Source organism: Babylonia areolata, chromosome 25 (assembly GCF_041734735.1).
Source record: "Babylonia areolata isolate BAREFJ2019XMU chromosome 25, ASM4173473v1, whole genome shotgun sequence".
Classification (NCBI taxonomy): Eukaryota; Metazoa; Mollusca; class Gastropoda; order Neogastropoda; family Buccinidae; genus Babylonia; species Babylonia areolata.
Window position 1 is genome coordinate 34,634,721 of NC_134900.1, and position 20,000 is coordinate 34,654,720.

Sequence of the window (20,000 nt, forward strand, 5' to 3'; positions counted from 1 at the left end):
CTAGAGAAAATCCTCGAAAATAAACGCGTAATTATTTCATCGCTTTCTCCGGACATTACGGCAAAAAAGAAAGCCGAAGCGTAGGAAGCGATCGCGAGCAGTGTCAGCGAGGCGTCGATCAGTTTCCATGGTCGAACCACAAAAGAGTTAAGTTTAACGACAACACGTTAAACTTGAGATGCAGTGCGAAAATGCTAAAGTGTGTGTGTGTGTGTCCCCATGCGAGAGCACGTCGCTACAGTGAGAGCGCCATCCCCTTTTTTTGTACTTTTTTTTTTTTTTTTCTCGGCCTGTAAATGTATTTGTTTTCCTTTCACAAAGGCATTTTCTACACACTGTGCTAGGGAAAACCCATTCGTTGCCACGGGTTCTCTCTTGGTGCACTAAGTGTATGCTGCACACGGGATCTCCGCGGTTTATCGTCTCATCAGAATGACTAGCATCCGGACCACCGCTCAAGGTCTAGCCAGTGCCGGGAAGGGGAGAAAATACTGGCGACTGTGGGATTCGAGCCAGCGCGCTCAGATTCTCTCGCTTCCTAGGCGGACGCGTTACTTCTAGGCGAGCAGTCCACGAAGTTTGAAAATACACAAATAAATAAATAAATAATTAAATACAAGACTAGATAAATAATAGTCATCATAATGATGATGATGATAATAATAACAATAACCGAGTTCCTTTCAAAAACAATTCTTAACAAAACCAAGCCTTATTTCACCCCCACCCCTAGATTTTAGCCTGACACAAATGACCATAGTTGTTTTTTGTTGTTGTTTTTTGGGGGGTTTTTTTTCGTTGCTCGTTAACGTGTCGACACGACATCTACCATGGCTCCCCGATACTTTACAGGCACAGCTGTTCGAGAACAATAGCAACAAAAATGATAACGACACAACAATTATATTTCTGTACATAGTGCTATTGTTACTACTACTAATCATACTACGAATGATAGTAATCATCATTGTCATCATCAGCATTGTAGAAAGTAATTAAAAAACGAACACAGCAAATAACATATTGCAATTGTTAATAACACATTCAAAAGATTTGTTGGTGAATTCTGGTTAAAAAAAAACATTTTAGATTCTGACATTCGAATATAATATGGTTGCTAGATATATGTTCTCCACATATGCATCTAACATCTTTGCTGAACTTAGTTATAAAAGCGTTCAGTTTTATCCTGTTTGATAATGTATGGATCTGCCTTAATCTTATTGAATTACTGTATGTATTTGACTGATCGATAGTTCCCGGTTGCTGAACATTAATTACACTACGGTTTAAAGTTTTGCCGTTTTCCTGGTATAATTCTCTGACTTTGTTCCACGATGTTTTTTTCTAGTATTCGATAACCCTCTTGTACAGACAGAGGCACATAAAGTTCTATGGTTCCCTGTTCGTTTTTTGCTCCTTTTTTTGCAGCACTGTCAGCCCATTCATTGTAGAGAATACCAAGATGTGAAGGAACCCAGCAAAACGTAATATGTGTTCCTTTCAAGCTTAAAAGATGTCAAATGTGGCTGATTTCTATTATGATTTTGGATTTGTTCTTAAAATTTGATGAGTTTAAAGCACATAATACAGATTTGGAATCAACGCAAAACAAGACTTGTAGAAGGCAAATTGGAAGATCAAGAATATGATTTGGAGCCATAAGAACAGCAATAAGTTCAGCAGTGAATATTGAACGATTTTTACCAATATAGTATGATCTTTCCGTTTTCAGTTTTGGTATAACGAAAGCTGAACCTGCTTGGCCATTGTCTAATAGTGAGCCGTCCGTGTAGATCTGTAAATGATCACAGTATCTATTTTGAAGGTGTACTCGGACTTCCGTTGCCATGATATTCGGATTTTCATTCTTTTTCATGTCAGTGTGATTAACATCAAAATGTGCTTTATTCATATCCCAGATGGGTATGGACTTACGGTCTTCTGTGTGTCTATGTCTTCTGAATTAATTTCAGACTTTTCGACCAGGTTTGACACAAACGTGCCAATGGGTGATAAATAAGATATGTTTTTAGCTCTTTTGGGGAAGTTGTTTTCGGATGTAATTTTTACTTCTTCTGATGTATAATTTTCAGTTGTTGAGCTTCTCAATACGTATTTAGCATATACGAGGTTTCGGTATTCATCTAAAGGTAGTACTCCTATTTCTTTGTATGTTCCGAGGGTCGATGCATGGAAAGGTACACCAAGAGCAAGTCTATATGCTTTACAGTCTATGCTTTGAAGTTTCTTTAGCAAATATTTTGGAGCATTGAGAAAGACTTCTTGTCCATAGGATAGTTTGGATCGAATAAGTGATGATGATAACTGTTTCAAAATTGTTGTATCTTGTCCCCAGTTCTGTTTACTCACAATTTTGAGTAAGTTTAAAGATTTTCTTGCTTTTGTTATTATATATTCAACATGGCTATTCCAAGTTAGTTTTGAAGTAAGTATCAATCCTAAAAACTTAACAGTATCTTTATACTGAATTGTCTCATTTTCAATCTTAAATGTTGGTAACTCTTCTGGGTTTGTACCATTGTTAAAAAGCATAATATGTGTTTTTTCTGATGATAATGTAAGACCATTATCAGCAGTATATCTATTTAATCTATCTATTTCTCTTTGGTATATTTTCTTGATATAGTTTGTGTGTGTGTGTGTGTGTGTCCCCATGCGAGAGCACGTCGCTACAGTGAAAGCGCCCCCCCCCACCCCCCACCCACTTTTTTTTTCTCGGCCTGTAAGTGTATTTGTTTTCCTTTCACAAAGGCATTTTCTACACACTGTGCTAGGGAAAACCCATTCGTTGCCACGGGTTCTCTCTTGGTGCACTAAGTGTATGCTGCACACGGGATCTCCGCGGTTTATCGTCTCATCAGAATGACTAGCATCCGGACCACCGCTCAAGGTCTAGCCAGTGCCGGGAAGGGGAGAAAATACTGGCGACTGTGGGATTCGAGCCAGCGCGCTCAGATTCTCTCGATTCCTAGGCGGACGCGTTACTTCTAGGCGAGCAGTCCACGAAGTTTGAAAATACACAAATAAATAAATAAATAATTGAATACAAGACTAGATAAATAATAGTCATCATAATGATGATGATGATGATAATAATAACAATAACCGAGTTCCTTTCAAAAACAATTCTTAACAAAACCAAGCCTTATTTCACCCCCACCCCTAGATTTAAGCCTGACACAAATGACCATAGTTGTTTTTTGTTGTTGTTTTTGGGGGGTTTTTTTCGTTGCTCGTTAACGTGTCGACAAGACATCTAACTTGATACGCCTACCATGGCTCCCCGATACTTTACAGGCACAGCTGTTCGAGAACAATAGCAACAAAAACGATAACGACACAACAATGATATTTCTGTAAATAGTGCTATTATTACTACTACTATTCATACTACGAATGATAGTAATCATCATTGTCATCATCAGCATTGTAGAAAGTAATTAAAAAACGAACACAGCAAATAACATATTGCAATTGTTAATAACACATTCAAAAGAACTTTTGGTGAATTCTGGTTAAAAAAAACCATTTTAGATTCTGACATTCGAATATTATATGGTTGCTAGATATATGTTCTCCACATATGCATCTAACATCTGTGCTGAACTTAGTTATAAAAGCGTTCAGTTTTATCCTGTTTGATAATGTATGGATCTGCCTTAATCTTATTGAATTACTGTATGTATTTGACTGATCGATAGTTCCCGGTTGTTGAACATTAATTACACTACGGTTTAAAGTTTTGCCGTTTTCCTGGTATAATTCTCTGACTTTGTTCCACGATGTTTTTTTCTAGTATTCGATAACCCTCTTGTACAGACAGAGGCACATAAAGTTCTATGGTTCCCTGTTCGTTTTTTGCTCCTTTTTTTTGCAGCACTGTCAGCCCATTCATTGTAGAGAATACCAAGATGTGAAGGAACCCAGCAAAACGTAATATGTGTTCCTTTAAAGCTTAAAAGATGTAAAATGTGGCTGATTTCTATTATGATTTTGGATTTGTTCTTAAAATTTGATGAGTTTAAAGCACATAATACAGATTTGGAATCAACGCAAAACAAGACTTGTAGAAGGCAAATTGGAAGATCAAGAATATGATTTAGAGCCATAAGAACAGCAATAAGTTCAGCAGTGAATATTGAACGATTTTTACCAATATAGTATGATCTTTTCGTTTTCAGTTTTGGTATAACGAAAGCTGAACCTGCTTGGCCATTGTCTAATAGTGAGCCGTCCGTGTAGATCTGTAAATGATCACAGTATCTATTTTGAAGGTGTACTCGGACTTCCGTTGCCATGATATTCGGATTTTCATTCTTTTTCATGTCAGTGTGATTAACATCAAAATGTGCTTTATTCATATCCCAGATGGGTATGGACTTACGGTCTTCTGTGTGTCTATGTCTTCTGAATTAATTTCAGACTTTTCGACCAGGTTTGACACAAACGTGCCAATGGGTGATAAATAAGATATGTTTTTAGCTCTTTTGGGGAAGTTATTTTCGGATGTAATTTTTACTTCCTCTGATATATAATTTTCAGTTGTTGAGCTTCTCAATACGTATTTAGCATATGCGAGGTTTCGGTATTCATCTAAAGGTAGTACTCCTATTTCTTTGTATGTTCCGAGGGTCGATGCATGGAAAGGTACACCAAGGGCAAGTCTATATGCTTTACAGTCTATGCTTTGAAGTTTCTTTTGCAAATATTTTGGAGCATTGAGAAAGACTTCTTGTCCATAGGATAGTTTGGATCGAATAAGTGATGATGATAACTGTTTCAAAATCGTTGTATCTTGTCCCCAGTACTGTTTACTCACAATTTTGAGTAAGTTTAAAGATTTTCTTGCTTTTGTTATTATATATTCAATATGGCTATTCCAAGTTAGTTTTGAAGTAAGTATCAATCCTAAAAACTTAACAGTATCTTTATACTGAATTGTCTCATTTTCAATCTGAAATGTTGGTAACTCTTCTGGGTTTGTACCATTGTTAAAAAGCATAATGTGTGTTTTTTCTGATGATAATGTAAGACCATTATCAGCAGTATATCTATTTAATCTATCTATTTCTCTTTGGTATATTTTCTTGATATAGTTTGTGTGTGTGTGTGTGTGTGTGTGTGTCCCCATGCGAGAGCACGTCGCTACAGTGAAAGCGCCACCCCCACCCCCACCCCCACCCCCCTTTTTTTTTTTCTCGGCCTGTAAGTGTCATTTGTTTTCCTTTCACAAAGGAATTTTCTACACACTGTGCTAGGGAAAACCCATTCGTTGCCACGGGTTCTCTCTTGGTGCACTAAGTGTATGCTGCACACGGGATCTCCGCGGTTTATCGTCTCATCAGAATGACTAGCATCCGGACCACCGCTCAAGGTCTAGCCAGTGCCGGGAAGGGGAGAAAATACTGGCGACTGTGGGATTCGAGCCAGCGCGCTCAGATTCTCTCGCTTCCTAGGCGGACGCGTTACTTCTAGGCGAGCAGTCCACGAAGTTTGAAAATACACAAATAAATAAATAATTAATTAAATACAAGACTAGATAAATAATAGTCATCATAATGATGATGATGATGATAATAATAACAATAACCGAGTTCCTTTCAAAAACAATTCTTAACAAAACCAAGCCTTATTTCACCCCCACCCCTAGATTTAAGCCTGACACAAATGACCATAGTTGTTTTTTGTTGTTGTTTTTTTTTGGGGGGGGGGTTTCGTTGCTCGTTAACGTGTCGACAAGACATCTAACTTGATACGCCTACCATGGCTCCCCGATACTTTACAGGCACAGCTGTTCGAGAACAATAGCAACAAAAATGATAACGACACAACAATGATATTTCTGTAAATAGTGCTATTGTTACTACTACTAATCATACTACGAATGATAGTAATCATCATTGTCATCATCAGCATTGTAGAAAGTAATTAAAAAACGAACACAGCAAATAACATATTGCAATTGTTAATAACACATTCAAAAGATTTGTTGGTGAATTCTGGTTAAAAAAAAAACATCTTAGATTCTGACATTCGAATATAATATGGTTGCTAGATATATGTTCTCCACATATGCATCTAACATCTTTGCTGAACTTAGTTATAAAAGCGTTCAGTTTTATCCTGTTTGATAATGTATGGATCTGCCTTAATCTTATTGAATTACTGTATGTATTTGACTGATCGATAGTTCCCGGTTGCTGAACATTAATTACACTACGGTTTAAAGTTTTGCCGTTTTCCTGGTATAATTCTCTGACTTTGTTCCACGATGTTTTTTTCTAGTATTCGATAACCCTCTTGTACAGACAGAGGCACATAAAGTTCTATGGTTCCCTGTTCGTTTTTTGCTCCTTTTTTTGCAGCACTGTCAGCCCATTCATTGTAGAGAATACCAAGATGTGAAGGAACCCAGCAAAACGTAATATGTGTTCCTTTCAAGCTTAAAAGATGTCAAATGTGGCTGATTTCTATTATGATTTTGGATTTGTTCTTAAAATTTGATGAGTTTAAAGCACATAATACAGATTTGGAATCAACGCAAAACAAGACTTGTAGAAGGCAAATTGGAAGATCAAGAATATGATTTGGAGCCATAAGAACAGCAATAAGTTCAGCAGTGAATATTGAACGATTTTTACCAATATAGTATGATCTTTCCGTTTTCAGTTTTGGTATAACGAAAGCTGAACCTGCTTGGCCATTGTCTAATAGTGAGCCGTCCGTGTAGATCTGTAAATGATCACAGTATCTATTTTGAAGGTGTACTCGGACTTCCGTTGCCATGATATTCGGATTTTCATTCTTTTTCATGTCAGTGTGATTAACATCAAAATGTGCTTTATTCATATCCCAGATGGGTATGGACTTACGGTCTTCTGTGTGTCTATGTCTTCTGAATTAATTTCAGACTTTTCGACCAGGTTTGACACAAACGTGCCAATGGGTGATAAATAAGATATGTTTTTAGCTCTTTTGGGGAAGTTGTTTTCGGATGTAATTTTTACTTCTTCTGATGTATAATTTTCAGTTGTTGAGCTTCTCAATACGTATTTAGCATATACGAGGTTTCGGTATTCATCTAAAGGTAGTACTCCTATTTCTTTGTATGTTCCGAGGGTCGATGCATGGAAAGGTACACCAAGAGCAAGTCTATATGCTTTACAGTCTATGCTTTGAAGTTTCTTTAGCAAATATTTTGGAGCATTGAGAAAGACTTCTTGTCCATAGGATAGTTTGGATCGAATAAGTGATGATGATAACTGTTTCAAAATTGTTGTATCTTGTCCCCAGTTCTGTTTACTCACAATTTTGAGTAAGTTTAAAGATTTTCTTGCTTTTGTTATTATATATTCAACATGGCTATTCCAAGTTAGTTTTGAAGTAAGTATCAATCCTAAAAACTTAACAGTATCTTTATACTGAATTGGCTCATTTTCAATCTTAAATGTTGGTAACTCTTCTGGGTTTGTACCATTGTTAAAAAGCATAATGTGTGTTTTTTCTGATGATAATGTAAGACCATTATCAGCAGTATATCTATTTAATCTATCTATTTCTCTTTGGTATATTTTCTTGATATAGTTTGTGTGTGTGTGTGTGTGTGTGTGTGTCCCCATGCGAGAGCACGTCGCTACAGTGAAAGCGCCCCCCCCCCCCCCCCCCCACCCCCTTTTTTTTTCTCGGCCTGTAAGTGTATTTGTTTTCCTTTCACAAAGGCATTTTCTACACACTGTGCTAGGGAAAACCCATTCGTTGCCACGGGTTCTCTCTTGGTGCACTAAGTGTATGCTGCACACGGGATCTCCGCGGTTTATCGTCTCATCAGAATGACTAGCATCCGGACCACCGCTCAAGGTCTAGCCAGTGCCGGGAAAGGGAGAAAATACTGGCGACTGTGGGATTCGAGCCAGCGCGCTCAGATTCTCTCGCTTCCTAGGCGGACGCGTTACTTCTAGGCGAGCAGTCCACGAAGTTTGAAAATACATAAATAAATAAATAAATAAAAACAAGACTAGATAAATAATAGTCATCATAATGATGATGATGATAATAACAATAACAATAACCGAGTTCCTTTCAAAAACAATTCTTAACAAAACCAAGCCTTATTTCACCCCCACCCCTAGATTTTAGCCTGACACAAATGACCATAGTTGTTTTTTGTTGTTGTTTTTTGGGGGGTTTTTTTTCGTTGCTCGTTAACGTGTCGACAAGACATCTAACTTGATACGCCTACCATGGCTCCCCGATACTTTACAGGCACAGCTGTTCGAGAACAATAGCAACAAAAATGATAACGACACAACAATGATATTTCTGTAAATAGTGCTATTGTTACTACTACTAATCATACTACGAATGATAGTAATCATCATTGTCATCATCAGCATTGTAGAAAGTAATTAAAAAACGAACACATTCACACCAAGTCACACCCACCTCCACACACATGTACACACTCACTCCCACCCAACACACACACACACACACACACACACACGCACGCACGCTACGCACATACAGGGACATGACCGAAGTGAAAAACAGATTGCGGACATAAAGAGAACAGAGAAGCACAACTATATCTTTGCACATATACAGTGGTGATCAATTTGCTGATGCAGATGTTACGTGTGATGGAGTCTCCCGTCGGACCGACGGATGAGTTGGCAAGAGGCAGGCTTATTTGTCGGTGATGTTACGTGTAATGTGAATGTAAAGGTATAGATACGAAGTTCACAGAGCCGGAGAGAGGTAGAAATATGGGTGTACGGACGGAGAAAGAGAGAGAGGGGGGTGGGGGGGGGGGGAGAGGGATGGAAGGAGGGAGAGAAAGGGGGTTGGGGGGAGGGGGGTGGGACAGAAGGACGGAAAGGGAGGGAGAGAGAGAGAGAAAGACAAAGGGGGTGGGACGAGGGACCGAAAGAGAGAGAGATGAGGGGAGAGAGAGTGAGAGGAGGGGGGGGGGCGGAGATGGGGGGTGGATATATATATATATATATTCGGCTAACGGAAAGAGAGCGGTGGAGAACAGAGACAAAGAGCTGTTCTAGGGAGACACAGACAGACAGACAGATAGACAGACAGAGGGGGTTGGGGAGCAGACAAAACAGACTGACAGACACTGAGGCAGAAAGTGAGGAGGAACTGGGCCTGGGGGGGAAATCACCGAAATGCACATGGGCCTCGACTATGAAAAGTTTATGAGGGTGGCTTTCTCCCTAATGGAACACGGACATCAGAGGACGTGATAGTGTGTGTGAGAGAGAGAGCATGTGTGTGCGTTTGTGTGTGTATGTCACGTGTGCGCGTGTGCGTGTGCGCCTGTGTGTGTGTGTGTGCGTGCGTTTCCACACAACAACAACAACAACAACAAACAACAAACAAGTTCAACCATGATTTATCTGTGTGCAGAAACGATGGCGCCCCAACCCGCGAAAACCAGCCCGCCGGACAAAACGCACACGAAGAGGAGGATCACGGAAATGAAGTACTTCTCGCGGCGCTGGGTGCTGGCGTATTTACTGTGCATGGCGCGTTTCTGCCAGGCGTCCGTACGCCAGTGTATGGGAATCGCCCTCGTCTGTATGACCGGAAGCGGTCAGGATGACGTCACGGCTAACACGTCATCATCGCTGGTAAATACGTCGTCATACGACAACATGACGTCGTCGGTGTTCATCAACACAACAACAGCGGTAAGATCGCTTGATTTCTTGTTGTTGTTGTTGTTGTTTCAAAGTCACTGTGTCAAGTGCAGCCACTTATCCAGTGATGGTAATGTTTGAACCCAGAAAGTTGTGGGGACCGCCGTACACAATGCCGCAGTTTGCTGATGCAGAAAAAAATCTGCTGCCCGTCCTCGTTCGTCTGCATTCTTGTCATCGATACACTGACCTTGATTCGGGTGTACTGGGTCTACACACACACGCACGCGCGCACACACGCACACATACGCGCGCACACACACACACACACACACACACACACACACACACACACATGAGCAGGTTTGATTTATATGCAAATAGTATCAAACGTGTATTCCCCAGAACAAATACGAATGAGCGTGCACACTCACACACACACACACACACACACACACACACACACACACACACATGTACAGGTTTGATTTATACGCAGACAGCATTAAACGTGTATTCCCCCTCCACGAATACTGAAGAACGAGCAGATGAAGTCCTTAATGTTTGATAAAGTCATAGATATTACCTGGCCCATCACGGATGTTGGTTTGTCAATGCCAGAACAGTGGAGATTCTTGAAATTCGAATTCTACACTTTAAAAAAATTTTTTTTACTGATTACATTACCTTTAAATCTTGCGTTCCAACTTGTAATTCATTTCAGGGCGTCCTCACATAGAGCAGTACTCTGATCGAGCTTCAACTTACATACAAGCAGTCTATGTCTCGTCTTTTGATTAGTTTAATCATTAAAAAAAATTGTGTATCTTCCAGGAACTGTCCCTCTTTGTTCAGAACAAGATCGATTGTGATGTCATTCTTATCGTGCCTGGAAGAGAAAATACTGGCGACTGTGGGATTCGAACCAGGGCGCTCAGATTCTCTCGCTTCGTAGGTAGGACGCGTCGCTGCAAAGGCCAACAGTTACTGCAGCGGAGTGATGGCCTGGAGGAAACGCGTCCGCCTAGGAAGCGAGAGAATCTGAGCGCGCTGGTTCGAATCCCACACGGTCGCCAGTATTTTCTCCCCCCTCCACTAGAGTGTTGGTGATCTGGACCATAGTCATTTGCCGGATGAGACGATAAAGCGATTCTCCGTGTGCAGCATGCATTTAGTTCACGTAGAAGAACCCACGGCAACGAAAGGGTTGTCCTTGGCGAAATTCTGTAGAAAAATCCACTTGAATAGGAAAACAAATAAAATTGCAAGCAGGGGGAGTGGGGGGGAAGGGTGTCGCTTTCAGTGTACCGACGCAACAATCCCTTGTGCAGAGCAGCCCGAATTTCACACAGAGAAAAATTCTGTTGTGGCAAAAAAATACAATACAATACAATACAATACAATACAATACAATACAACAAAATAAAATGCACTCCCACAACACCACTGTGTCTCACACTGGCTCTTAGTGCTGCAGCCTTGGGAGCTAGGTAGTTGGCCTTTTGGGAACCATCCCCAACGCCGACTGTCCTAAAGTCCTCTTGGCGGAGAGAGTGGGGGATGTAAGTTTGGGCAAGACACTCTCTCTCTCCACTATAATCAACTTTTAGCCCAGATAGTCGGGGACAGCAGTTACCTCCTCTGCTGTTCTGATGGTCATAGTCGAACATGACAGACAGCAGGATCCCGATTATGCTTACTGTATGGCCAGCTGAAGGAAGGCCACCGCAAAATTGGAAGACCCTGCAAACGCTTCAAGGATACCTTGAAGAAAAACCTCAAAGCCTGATGCCCTTGACCGCTCTCGCTGGAGGATGCTGTGCACTAGTGGCATAAAGACGTTTGAAAACAAGACAACGCTGGCCATTAAGGAGAAGCGTGAACGAAGGAAGCAGGGCTCTCAACTTCTGGAGACGTTTTCCCTTGCAACACTTGTGGGAAATGCTGCGCATCCAGAATCGGCCTCTTCTCCCATATGAGGACACACACCGACAGATAAGCCTGCATGCCTACTCATCCGTCGGTCCGACGGGAGACTCCATACAAGTCGAAGACGACTGACTTCAAATATAATATGCTGTGTCCACAGGACCACCTAGGCTCCGAGCAGGAGGGGGAGGAGGAGGGGGGGAGTTCCGGTGGAGCGTGACCCTGGAGGGGCACGTGCTGGGGTCGTACTACTACGGGTTCGTGGTGAGCGTGATGCTGGCGGGCTACGTGGACCACTGGCTGGGGTCGGTGCGCACCATCGCCCTGGGCATGGCCGGCAGCGGGGGGGTCTGCCTCCTGACCCCAGCCCTCACGCGCCAGCACCCCTACCTGCTCGTGGCCCTGCGCGCGCTCGCCGGCTATGCTAATGTGAGTTGTTTTGTGTGGGTTGGTGGGTGGGGTTTGGGCTGGGTTGGTGGGGGGTCTGGGTGTATGTGGATGTTTGTGGTGACGGGGTGGTTTGTGGAAAGGGGATGTGTGTGTGTGTGTGTGTGTGTGTGTTGTTGTTGTTGTTTGGTTTTGAATATGTGTTTGTGTGTGTGTGTGTGTGTGTGTTGAAAGACATTTTTCAATGTTCAAAGCATCTTTTTATTTTCCTCGGTGATGAGCGCGATGTGTGTTTATGTGTGTTGTGAATGTGCTAATTTCAGAAGTCTTCAAGCGTGTGTGTGTGTGTGTGTGTGTGTGTGTCCCTTGATGTATATTTGGGTAAATATGCGTATTATGAAGAGAGTGGGCGCGAATCGTAATGCATGCATGGCTGGTAGCTGAATGCTACATCCGTAGTATAGTGTCAGTGAAACGTAGTAAGAAGTGTGTGGAAGGTTGGGGGGGGGGGGGGAAGTAGTGCTGTCGACACGTAGCGCCATTGACGCGTCGCGCTAGTGAGACGATCATATTGAAAACAGAAGTTTTATCGACGACACGTTGTGCTGTTGGACATTGTGATAGCGACACCCTGCGCTATCGGGAGATGTTCCCCGCGAACATCGGGGAAAGCCATGTCACAAGCCCGGAGGCCGCTGTCCCCCAATTCCGTGCCTTCTGTGCAGTCAAACTTGCACGTGCAAAACGAAATTCACGATATTAAATGAAAACAAAAAACAAAAACAAACAAAAAACTGCACAACGAGCTGGGGCAAGTGTGTGTGTGTGTGTGTGTGTCTGTGATTGGTTCAGGAGAATGATAGATCGAGGTGGTTCTGAGGTAGAGGAAAACGCGCGCGCGAGCGCGCTCACACACACACACACACACACACACACACACAGGGTGAGTGGAATGTCTATACGTTCATAAGTTGAATCTTGTAGCTCAAAGCTCATTTGATTTCATTGTCTTGTTGGACTCGGACCTTGTCGGCGATAGAAATGAAAGAGTCGGATCTCTGGCGCATATACAAAGAAATGAAATTCATCCCTTATTCAGTGGCATTCCTAGTAGGCCGTAAGCGTTACAGAATGCACTTTGTTGGTTTCTCTTTGGCTTGTATTGATTACCGTGTTTACAGTCCGTTTCCTGTGAGCATGGTTCCCGGCCATGTTTTCCTGCTTTTTTGTTTTTGTTTGTTTCCACATGAATCATTCAGTGGCAGCGACCGGAGCCTGAGGTTAGGGTGGCCCCTGCAGTGTTCAGCATCATCGTTGGGGCCGCTGGACAGTCCCAGGCCGGCCGGGTCATCTAAATCACCATTAGTTTTGTTTCTGCACGTTTTATGTTGGCTTTTTTTTTCGACAACTGTTTCGTTGTTCTTTGGCATTCGAGTAGTCTGTGCGAAAACTGATATACTTGTATGGGTTTTTTTCCCCTTATTTGGTTCCTGCTTTCATCCAGTCTGTCTCCGGTGAGCATGGTTCATGGGAGTTTTTGCACACACATATACGCGCGCACACAAAACACACGTACATTCACGCACATGCACGCACGCACGCACACACACACACACACACACACACACACACACACACACACACTCATATGCAGGCTGGCACACACACACGAACTCAAATTACCAAGCTATAAAAGCGTATTTCTTCAGTTGTCAGGAACATTTCTGCAAAAGCTGCAGCAGTGGGCTTTTTTTTTCCCCCCAGCCGTTTAGCATTTCGGCAACTATTTCGTTGTTGATTGGCATTCCAGTAGTTGGTGCGAAAGATAAAATACTTACATGGATCCTTTGCTTTAGAAAGTATCCATATCATTCATTCATCATTCATTCAAATGACTCCGTGTTTGTCCAGCGCATAGAACTTGGTCTCAAACCGAGGTATAGGCGCTGCATATGTATCCATATCATTCATCATTCATTCAAATGACTACATGTTTGTACAGCGCTTTGAGAACTTGGTCTTTGACCGCGAGGTATGGGCGCTATATATGTATCCATATCATCATCATCATCGTCGTCGTCATCATCATCATCATCATCATCATCAACTGATCCCAGGGTACCGATGTTGCAGGGCTTGATCGACCCCGCCGTGCTCACCCTGTGGTCCCACTGGGCCCCCGCGCCCGAAAGAGGTCAGCTGAGTGCTGTGGAGTATTCAGGTCAGTGATGCACGGGCACCTTTCTTCTCTTCACTGGTTCGGGGTTCACAGCAACAACAAGGCCTTCAACACTCACTTGTGATGCACTTTAAAAAAAAAATCCAAGCTTTTTATGTATTGAGTATAATTTCAAAATGTAATGTTTAAGATGAGAAAGATCAGTTCCGTAGCATTAAGTACAGAGTTATTTCCCTTCTTTACTATCTGCACCAAAAACGTTTGCAAAATAAATAAAACTTCCATGCTGAGCAAAAGAAGTTCCTGTTTGAACAGAAAATGATAATGACTGCTCTTGTTGTTGGGTCAGAATATCAGATCAAAGTGCCAAGTTTAGAGAATACAAAAAATATAAATATAACAGTAAATGCAGTTTGCATATAATTAGGCTTCATTTTTTTTTTTTTTTTTTTTTGGTACCCATCCCAGAGGTGCAATATTGTTTTAAACCAGATGACTGGAAAGAACTGAATTTTTCCTATTTTTATGCCAAACTTGGTGTCAACTGACAAAGTATTTGCAGAGAAAATGTCAATGTTAAAGTTTACCACGGACACACAAACACACACACACACACACAGACAACCGAACACCGGGTTAAAACATGGACTCACTTTGTTTACACAAGTGAGTCAACAAAAGCAGTAACATCAACAACAGCAGAATCCTACAAACCTTGTCCTGTCCTCTGTGTGTGTGTGTGTGTGATGTGCCGTGTATTGTGCTGTGAATGATAATGATGTGGGTGGTGACTCGTTTTATCTGGGGTTTTTTATTATCATATTTTAAAATGTTAAATATCGGTTTGTTATTTTTGTTTTCCGTTTATTTTAATTTTTTTTTTTCTCTCAAGGCCTGACTAAGCGCGTTGGGTTACGCTGCTGGTCAGGCATCTGCTTGGCAGATGTGGTGTAGCGTATATGGATTTGTCCGAACGCAGTGACGCCTCCTTGAGCTACTGATACTGATACTGATGTTTTCCGTTGTTGTTTTTTTACTATAAAGCGCGTTGAGTCTCCACATTATTTTATTTTATTTTTTTTTTTTATAACTTTTTTTTTTTTTATTGACAACAGGGCTGAGCGTGGGGGGCATGCTGACCTTCCTGGTGTCGGCCCTCCTGTGCCAGGTCCCCGTGGACAACGGCTGGCCCTTCGTCTTCTACTTCTACGGGTGTCAGAACCTGATGCTGGCCGCCCTGTGGTGCTACCTGGCCCGGGACAGCCCCGAGGCCCACCCCGCGGTCACTGACGGCGAGCTGAGCTACATCCTGGCCCACCGCTCTGGGCTGCGTAGTGCTGTCAAGGTGTGTGTGGTGGTGGGTGGGGGTGTGGTAGGGGTGTTTGCCCTGGGCAGGGAGGAGGTGGTGGGGAAAGAGTGTGTGTGTGTACATGTGTCTTTTATGTGTGTTTTGTGTGTGTTTTGTGTCTGTGTGTGTGTGTGTTTGTTTGTCTCTGTGTGTGTGAGGGTTTGCGGGTGGGTGGGTAGGTGTGTGTTTGTGCGCGCGCGTGTGTGTGGGGAGGGGGATGTGGGGGGGGGTGGATAGGTGCGTGTGTGTGTGTGTACGTGTGTGTTTTGTGTGTGTGTGTGTGTGTGTTTGTCTCTCTGTGTGTGAGGGTTTGTGGGTGGGTGGGTAGGTGTGTGTTTGTGCGCGCGTGTGTGTGGGGGGAGGGGGATGTGGGGGGTGGATAGGTGCGTGTGTGTGTGTGTACGTGTGTGTTTTATGTGTGTTTTGTGTGTGTGTGTGTGTGTGTTTGTCTCTCTGTGTGTGAGGGTTTGTGGGTGGGTGGGTAGGTGTGTGTTTGTGCACGCGTGTGTGTGTGGTGGTGAGTGGGTGTGGGAGGTGGGGGGGGGGGTGAGGTGTGATAGGTGTGTGGGGGGGGGGGGGGGGGGGGGGGGGGGGGGGTGGGGGGGTGGGGGAGGGGTGGGGGAGGGCGAGGGTCGTGGGGGGGGTGTATAGGTGCGTGTGTGTGTGTGTGTTGGGGGGTGTAGGTGTGTTTGTGTGTGCGGGTAGGGGGGGTAGATGTGTGTGTGTGTTGGGGGGGGGGTGTAGGTGCGTGTGGATGGGAGGAGAGTGTAGGTGAGTGGATGGGTGGTGTGTGGGGGTGATGTGTATGTGTGTGGTTGTGGGGAGTGGGCGGGTATGTTTATATGTGTTTGAATTTATGTTTATATATATATATATGTATGTGTGTGTACGTGCGCGAGCGCACGCGTGTGGGTGCATGTGTGTGTGTGTTTGTGCGCTGTGTGTGTGTGTGTGTGGTGCGCGCGCGCGCGTGTGTGTCTGCACGGTGTGCGTGCGTGCGTCTGCATGTGTTTGTGTATGTAACGAGGCAGGCCAGCCCCCCTTGGTTGAGCATCCTGACGTCCGGAGCGGTGTGGGCCATCCTGCTGACTCACGTGTCCGTCTTCTGGGTGTACGCCTGGATCCTGGCCTACCTGCCCATGTACATGGACAACGTGCTGCACTATGACATCGCTCAGGTAATTTTTCTTGCTTGAGGAAAAGTACAAATGATCAGTTTCTACGCCCATCTTCTCAACAACAACAATCAGATTTGTGGTTGGAATCCAGTGAATTAATCTCATCTGAAACCATGTTTCATTTGTTTAGTTGTAATAGCAATAGTAGTAGTGATTCATCATTGTCGTTTTTGGTATTATTAAACCATTGAAATCCTTTTAGTTTTATTTCTTTAGTGCTAGTAGTTATGGTATAGTAGTAGTAAGTAATTACCTTCGTTCTTACGTATTCATCATAACCCTTGTAATTCCTTTTTCTTTGCCTTCTTGTGGGCGAGGGTAGCAGGAAAAAAAACAACAACAATAAATAATTGATCAATAATGATAATACATAAATGAATAAATAAAAAGCTTATGTTTAACCCTCATTGATGAAGGGTTGTTGTTTTTTTTGTCCTCTCCTCTTTTGTCTTGACAACCAGAACGGCGCCCTGTCGTCTCTACCCTTCGTGGGCAAGCTGGTGATGGGAATAGCCGGTGGCTATCTGGCCGACATGATGATGCGCAAACGCTTGTCCATCGTGTGCGTCAGGAAAACCTTCCAGATTGTGGGTCAGTACTGCTGGTTGGTGTATATAATACAAGAGAGGCAAGGCCTTCAAGACTCACTTGTGATACACTTTAAAAAAAAAAAAAAAAATCCAAGCTTTTTATGTATTGAGTATAATTTCAAAATGTAATGTTTAAGGTGAGAAAGATCAGTTTAAAGCGAATTAACTCCCCTAGCATTAAATTACAGAGTAATTTCCCTTATTTACTATCTGCACCAAAACGTTTGCAAAATAAATAAAACTTCCATGCTTAGCAAAAGAAGTTCTTGTTTGAACAAAAAATGATAATAATGACTGCTCTTGTTGTTGGGTCAGAATATCAGATCAAAGTGCCAGGTTTAGAGGATACAAAAAATATAAATATAACAGTAAATGCAGTTCGCATATAATTAGGCTTCATTTTTTTTTGGTTTTTTTTTTTTGGTGCCCATCCCAGAGGTGCAATATTGTTTTAAACAAGATGACTGGAAAGAACTGAATTTTTCCTATTTTTATGCCTAATTTGGTGTCAACTGACCAAGTATTTGCAGAGAAAATGTCAATGTTAAAGTTTACCACGGACACACAGACACACGGACACACACACACACACACACACACACACACGCACAGAGACAACCGAACACCGGGTTAAAACATAGACTCACTTTGTTTACACAAGTGAGTCAAAAAAGTACGATGAAAAAAACACAGACACTTCCTCAAGAGAAAAAGGAAATTCCGGGCTTGTCCTTATAGCAATCATTTGACATGTGCTCACAGCACAAACGACAGAGGAAACGTCCAAACACAAATTAGCTCTTTATTCAAGGCTGGTATAACCTTTTAATCTGGAATACGCTACACACAGAATATACGGACAATACTTAACAAGCATTACATTGGTTGTTCGACCAAATTTTCAGCATCAGTTCACATCATACTTCCAAAATGTGGAGTGATGGCCTAGAGGTAACGCGTCCGCCTAGGAAGCGAGAGAATCTGAGCGCGCCGGTTCAAATCACGGCTCAGCCGCCGATATTTTCTCCTCCTCCACTAGACCTTGAGTGGTGGTCTGGACGCTAGTCATTCGGATGAGACGATAAACCTAGGTCCCGTGTGCAGCATGCACTTAGCGCACGTAAAAGAACCCATGGCAACAAAAGGGTTGTTCCTGGCAAAATTCTGTAGAAAAAATCCACTTCAATAGGAAAAGCAAGTAAAACTGCACGCAGGAAAAAAATACAAAAAAATGGGTGGCGCTGTTGTGTAGCGACGCGCTCTCCCTGGGGAGAGCAGCCCGAATTTCACACAGAGAAATCTGTTGTGATAAAATGAAAATGAAAGGAAAGGAAAATGAAAAAAAAAAAGAAAACTGTACAAGTTCCCTAGTCGTTGACCTTACCTTTTTTTTATGAAGCGTGTATTATTCCAGTTCAGTGTTGGTTGTATGTACGTGTGTGTTCTGTGGTGTGTTCTCATTGCCCTCGGCTTGTATCCGAGACTGACTGAACCTTCCTTACAGTTGGGCCAACAGCAAAGTGAGAGCTGTATGATCAGTGGGTTCTCTGCTGCAGTGGGAATTCGTTCACAGCTCTAGTCTTTTGTGAAGGAACTACGACTCTCAAACTTGGAGGCAATATTGCGCTGGCTCTTTAATGCCAGAGCCTTGGGGGCTGGTTGGCCTTTGGGAAGAATCCTAACACCAACTGCCTTAAAACCCTCTTGGCTGAGAGAGTGGGGGTGTAACTTGGGTGAAGGCACTCTCCCAGACAGTCAGAACAGCAGTTGCCTCCTTTGCTGTTCTGGGGGCGTATTCAAGACAAAATTCATTTGCCTTCAGGCAAGTTATCTTTGACATGGTTGGGACCCGCGGGTACAGTTTACCTTGAAGGATAAGTTATGTTCGTATTCAAGACACACGCAGTTCGCTCAGACAGCTAACCCATCTTTTTTTTTTAAATCCCGATTCCCTGTCTGCCATGCCCTCACCTTCACTTCTCATCGCACCACAACTCGAACATTGTCGAGAGAGTTCTCAAAACTCGTGTTGTCCGTAAAGCACGCCTGTTTTCCCTTTAAAAAAAAAAGAAAAGAAAAGGAAAAGAAAAGAAAGAAAAATGCTGCAAAAGGATCCGCCATATTTACCTCTGCTTCGTGGGTAGTCACCTTTGGCAGGTAGTAAGGGTAAATTGCCTTCGGGTTTGTAGACCCGCGGGTAGACTTTTGTGTTCATGAATACTGGATATTGCTAACCCTCGGGCAGTTTGCCTTGCCTCAGGCAGATTACCCGCAGGTACACATTTATCCTCAGGCACGATGTTCTCTTGAATACGGCCCCTGATGGTCTCAGTCGGACACGACCTGACTGTCATACATGCATTCTGTCAGGGTCGGTGGGATGCGCTGTGCCGCTGCTCGTCATCAGCTTCCTGTCCCACGAGGAGAGGGTGGTGGCGGTGGCCCTGCTGGTGGTCAGCGTGTCCCTGGAGAACCTGGGCTCCGTGGCCTACAGGATCAATTCCCTGGACATCGCTCCCAGGTCAGAGGGAGAGAGAGAGCGTGTGTGACACAGAGAGAGAGAGAGAGAGAGAGAGAGAGAATGGGTGTGTGTGTGGGGGGGGCGGGTATGTGTGTTTGTGTATGTCTGTGTGTGCGTGCGTGCATGTGTGTGTACACGTGTGGAGACAGAAGTCGAGGGGGAAGGGGCGTGTGTGTGGGGGGGGGGGGGGGGGG

At 43.2% G+C, this 20,000-nt stretch overlaps 1 protein-coding gene across 1 annotated transcript in view; it reads left to right on the forward strand.

Moving 5' to 3' along the window:
- The window catches only part of LOC143299588 (sialin-like), a 31,557-nt gene that overhangs the window by 4,184 nt on the left and 7,373 nt on the right, over positions 1-20,000 (forward strand). The window contains exons 2-9 of the mRNA XM_076612875.1: positions 9,442-9,725; positions 11,006-11,009; positions 11,764-12,032; positions 14,124-14,211; positions 15,285-15,514; positions 16,549-16,695; positions 17,157-17,286; positions 19,656-19,806. Coding sequence (XP_076468990.1) covers positions 9,442-9,725; positions 11,006-11,009; positions 11,764-12,032; positions 14,124-14,211; positions 15,285-15,514; positions 16,549-16,695; positions 17,157-17,286; positions 19,656-19,806 — 1,303 coding nt within the window. The remainder of the gene's footprint in view (positions 1-9,441; positions 9,726-11,005; positions 11,010-11,763; positions 12,033-14,123; positions 14,212-15,284; positions 15,515-16,548; positions 16,696-17,156; positions 17,287-19,655; positions 19,807-20,000) is intronic.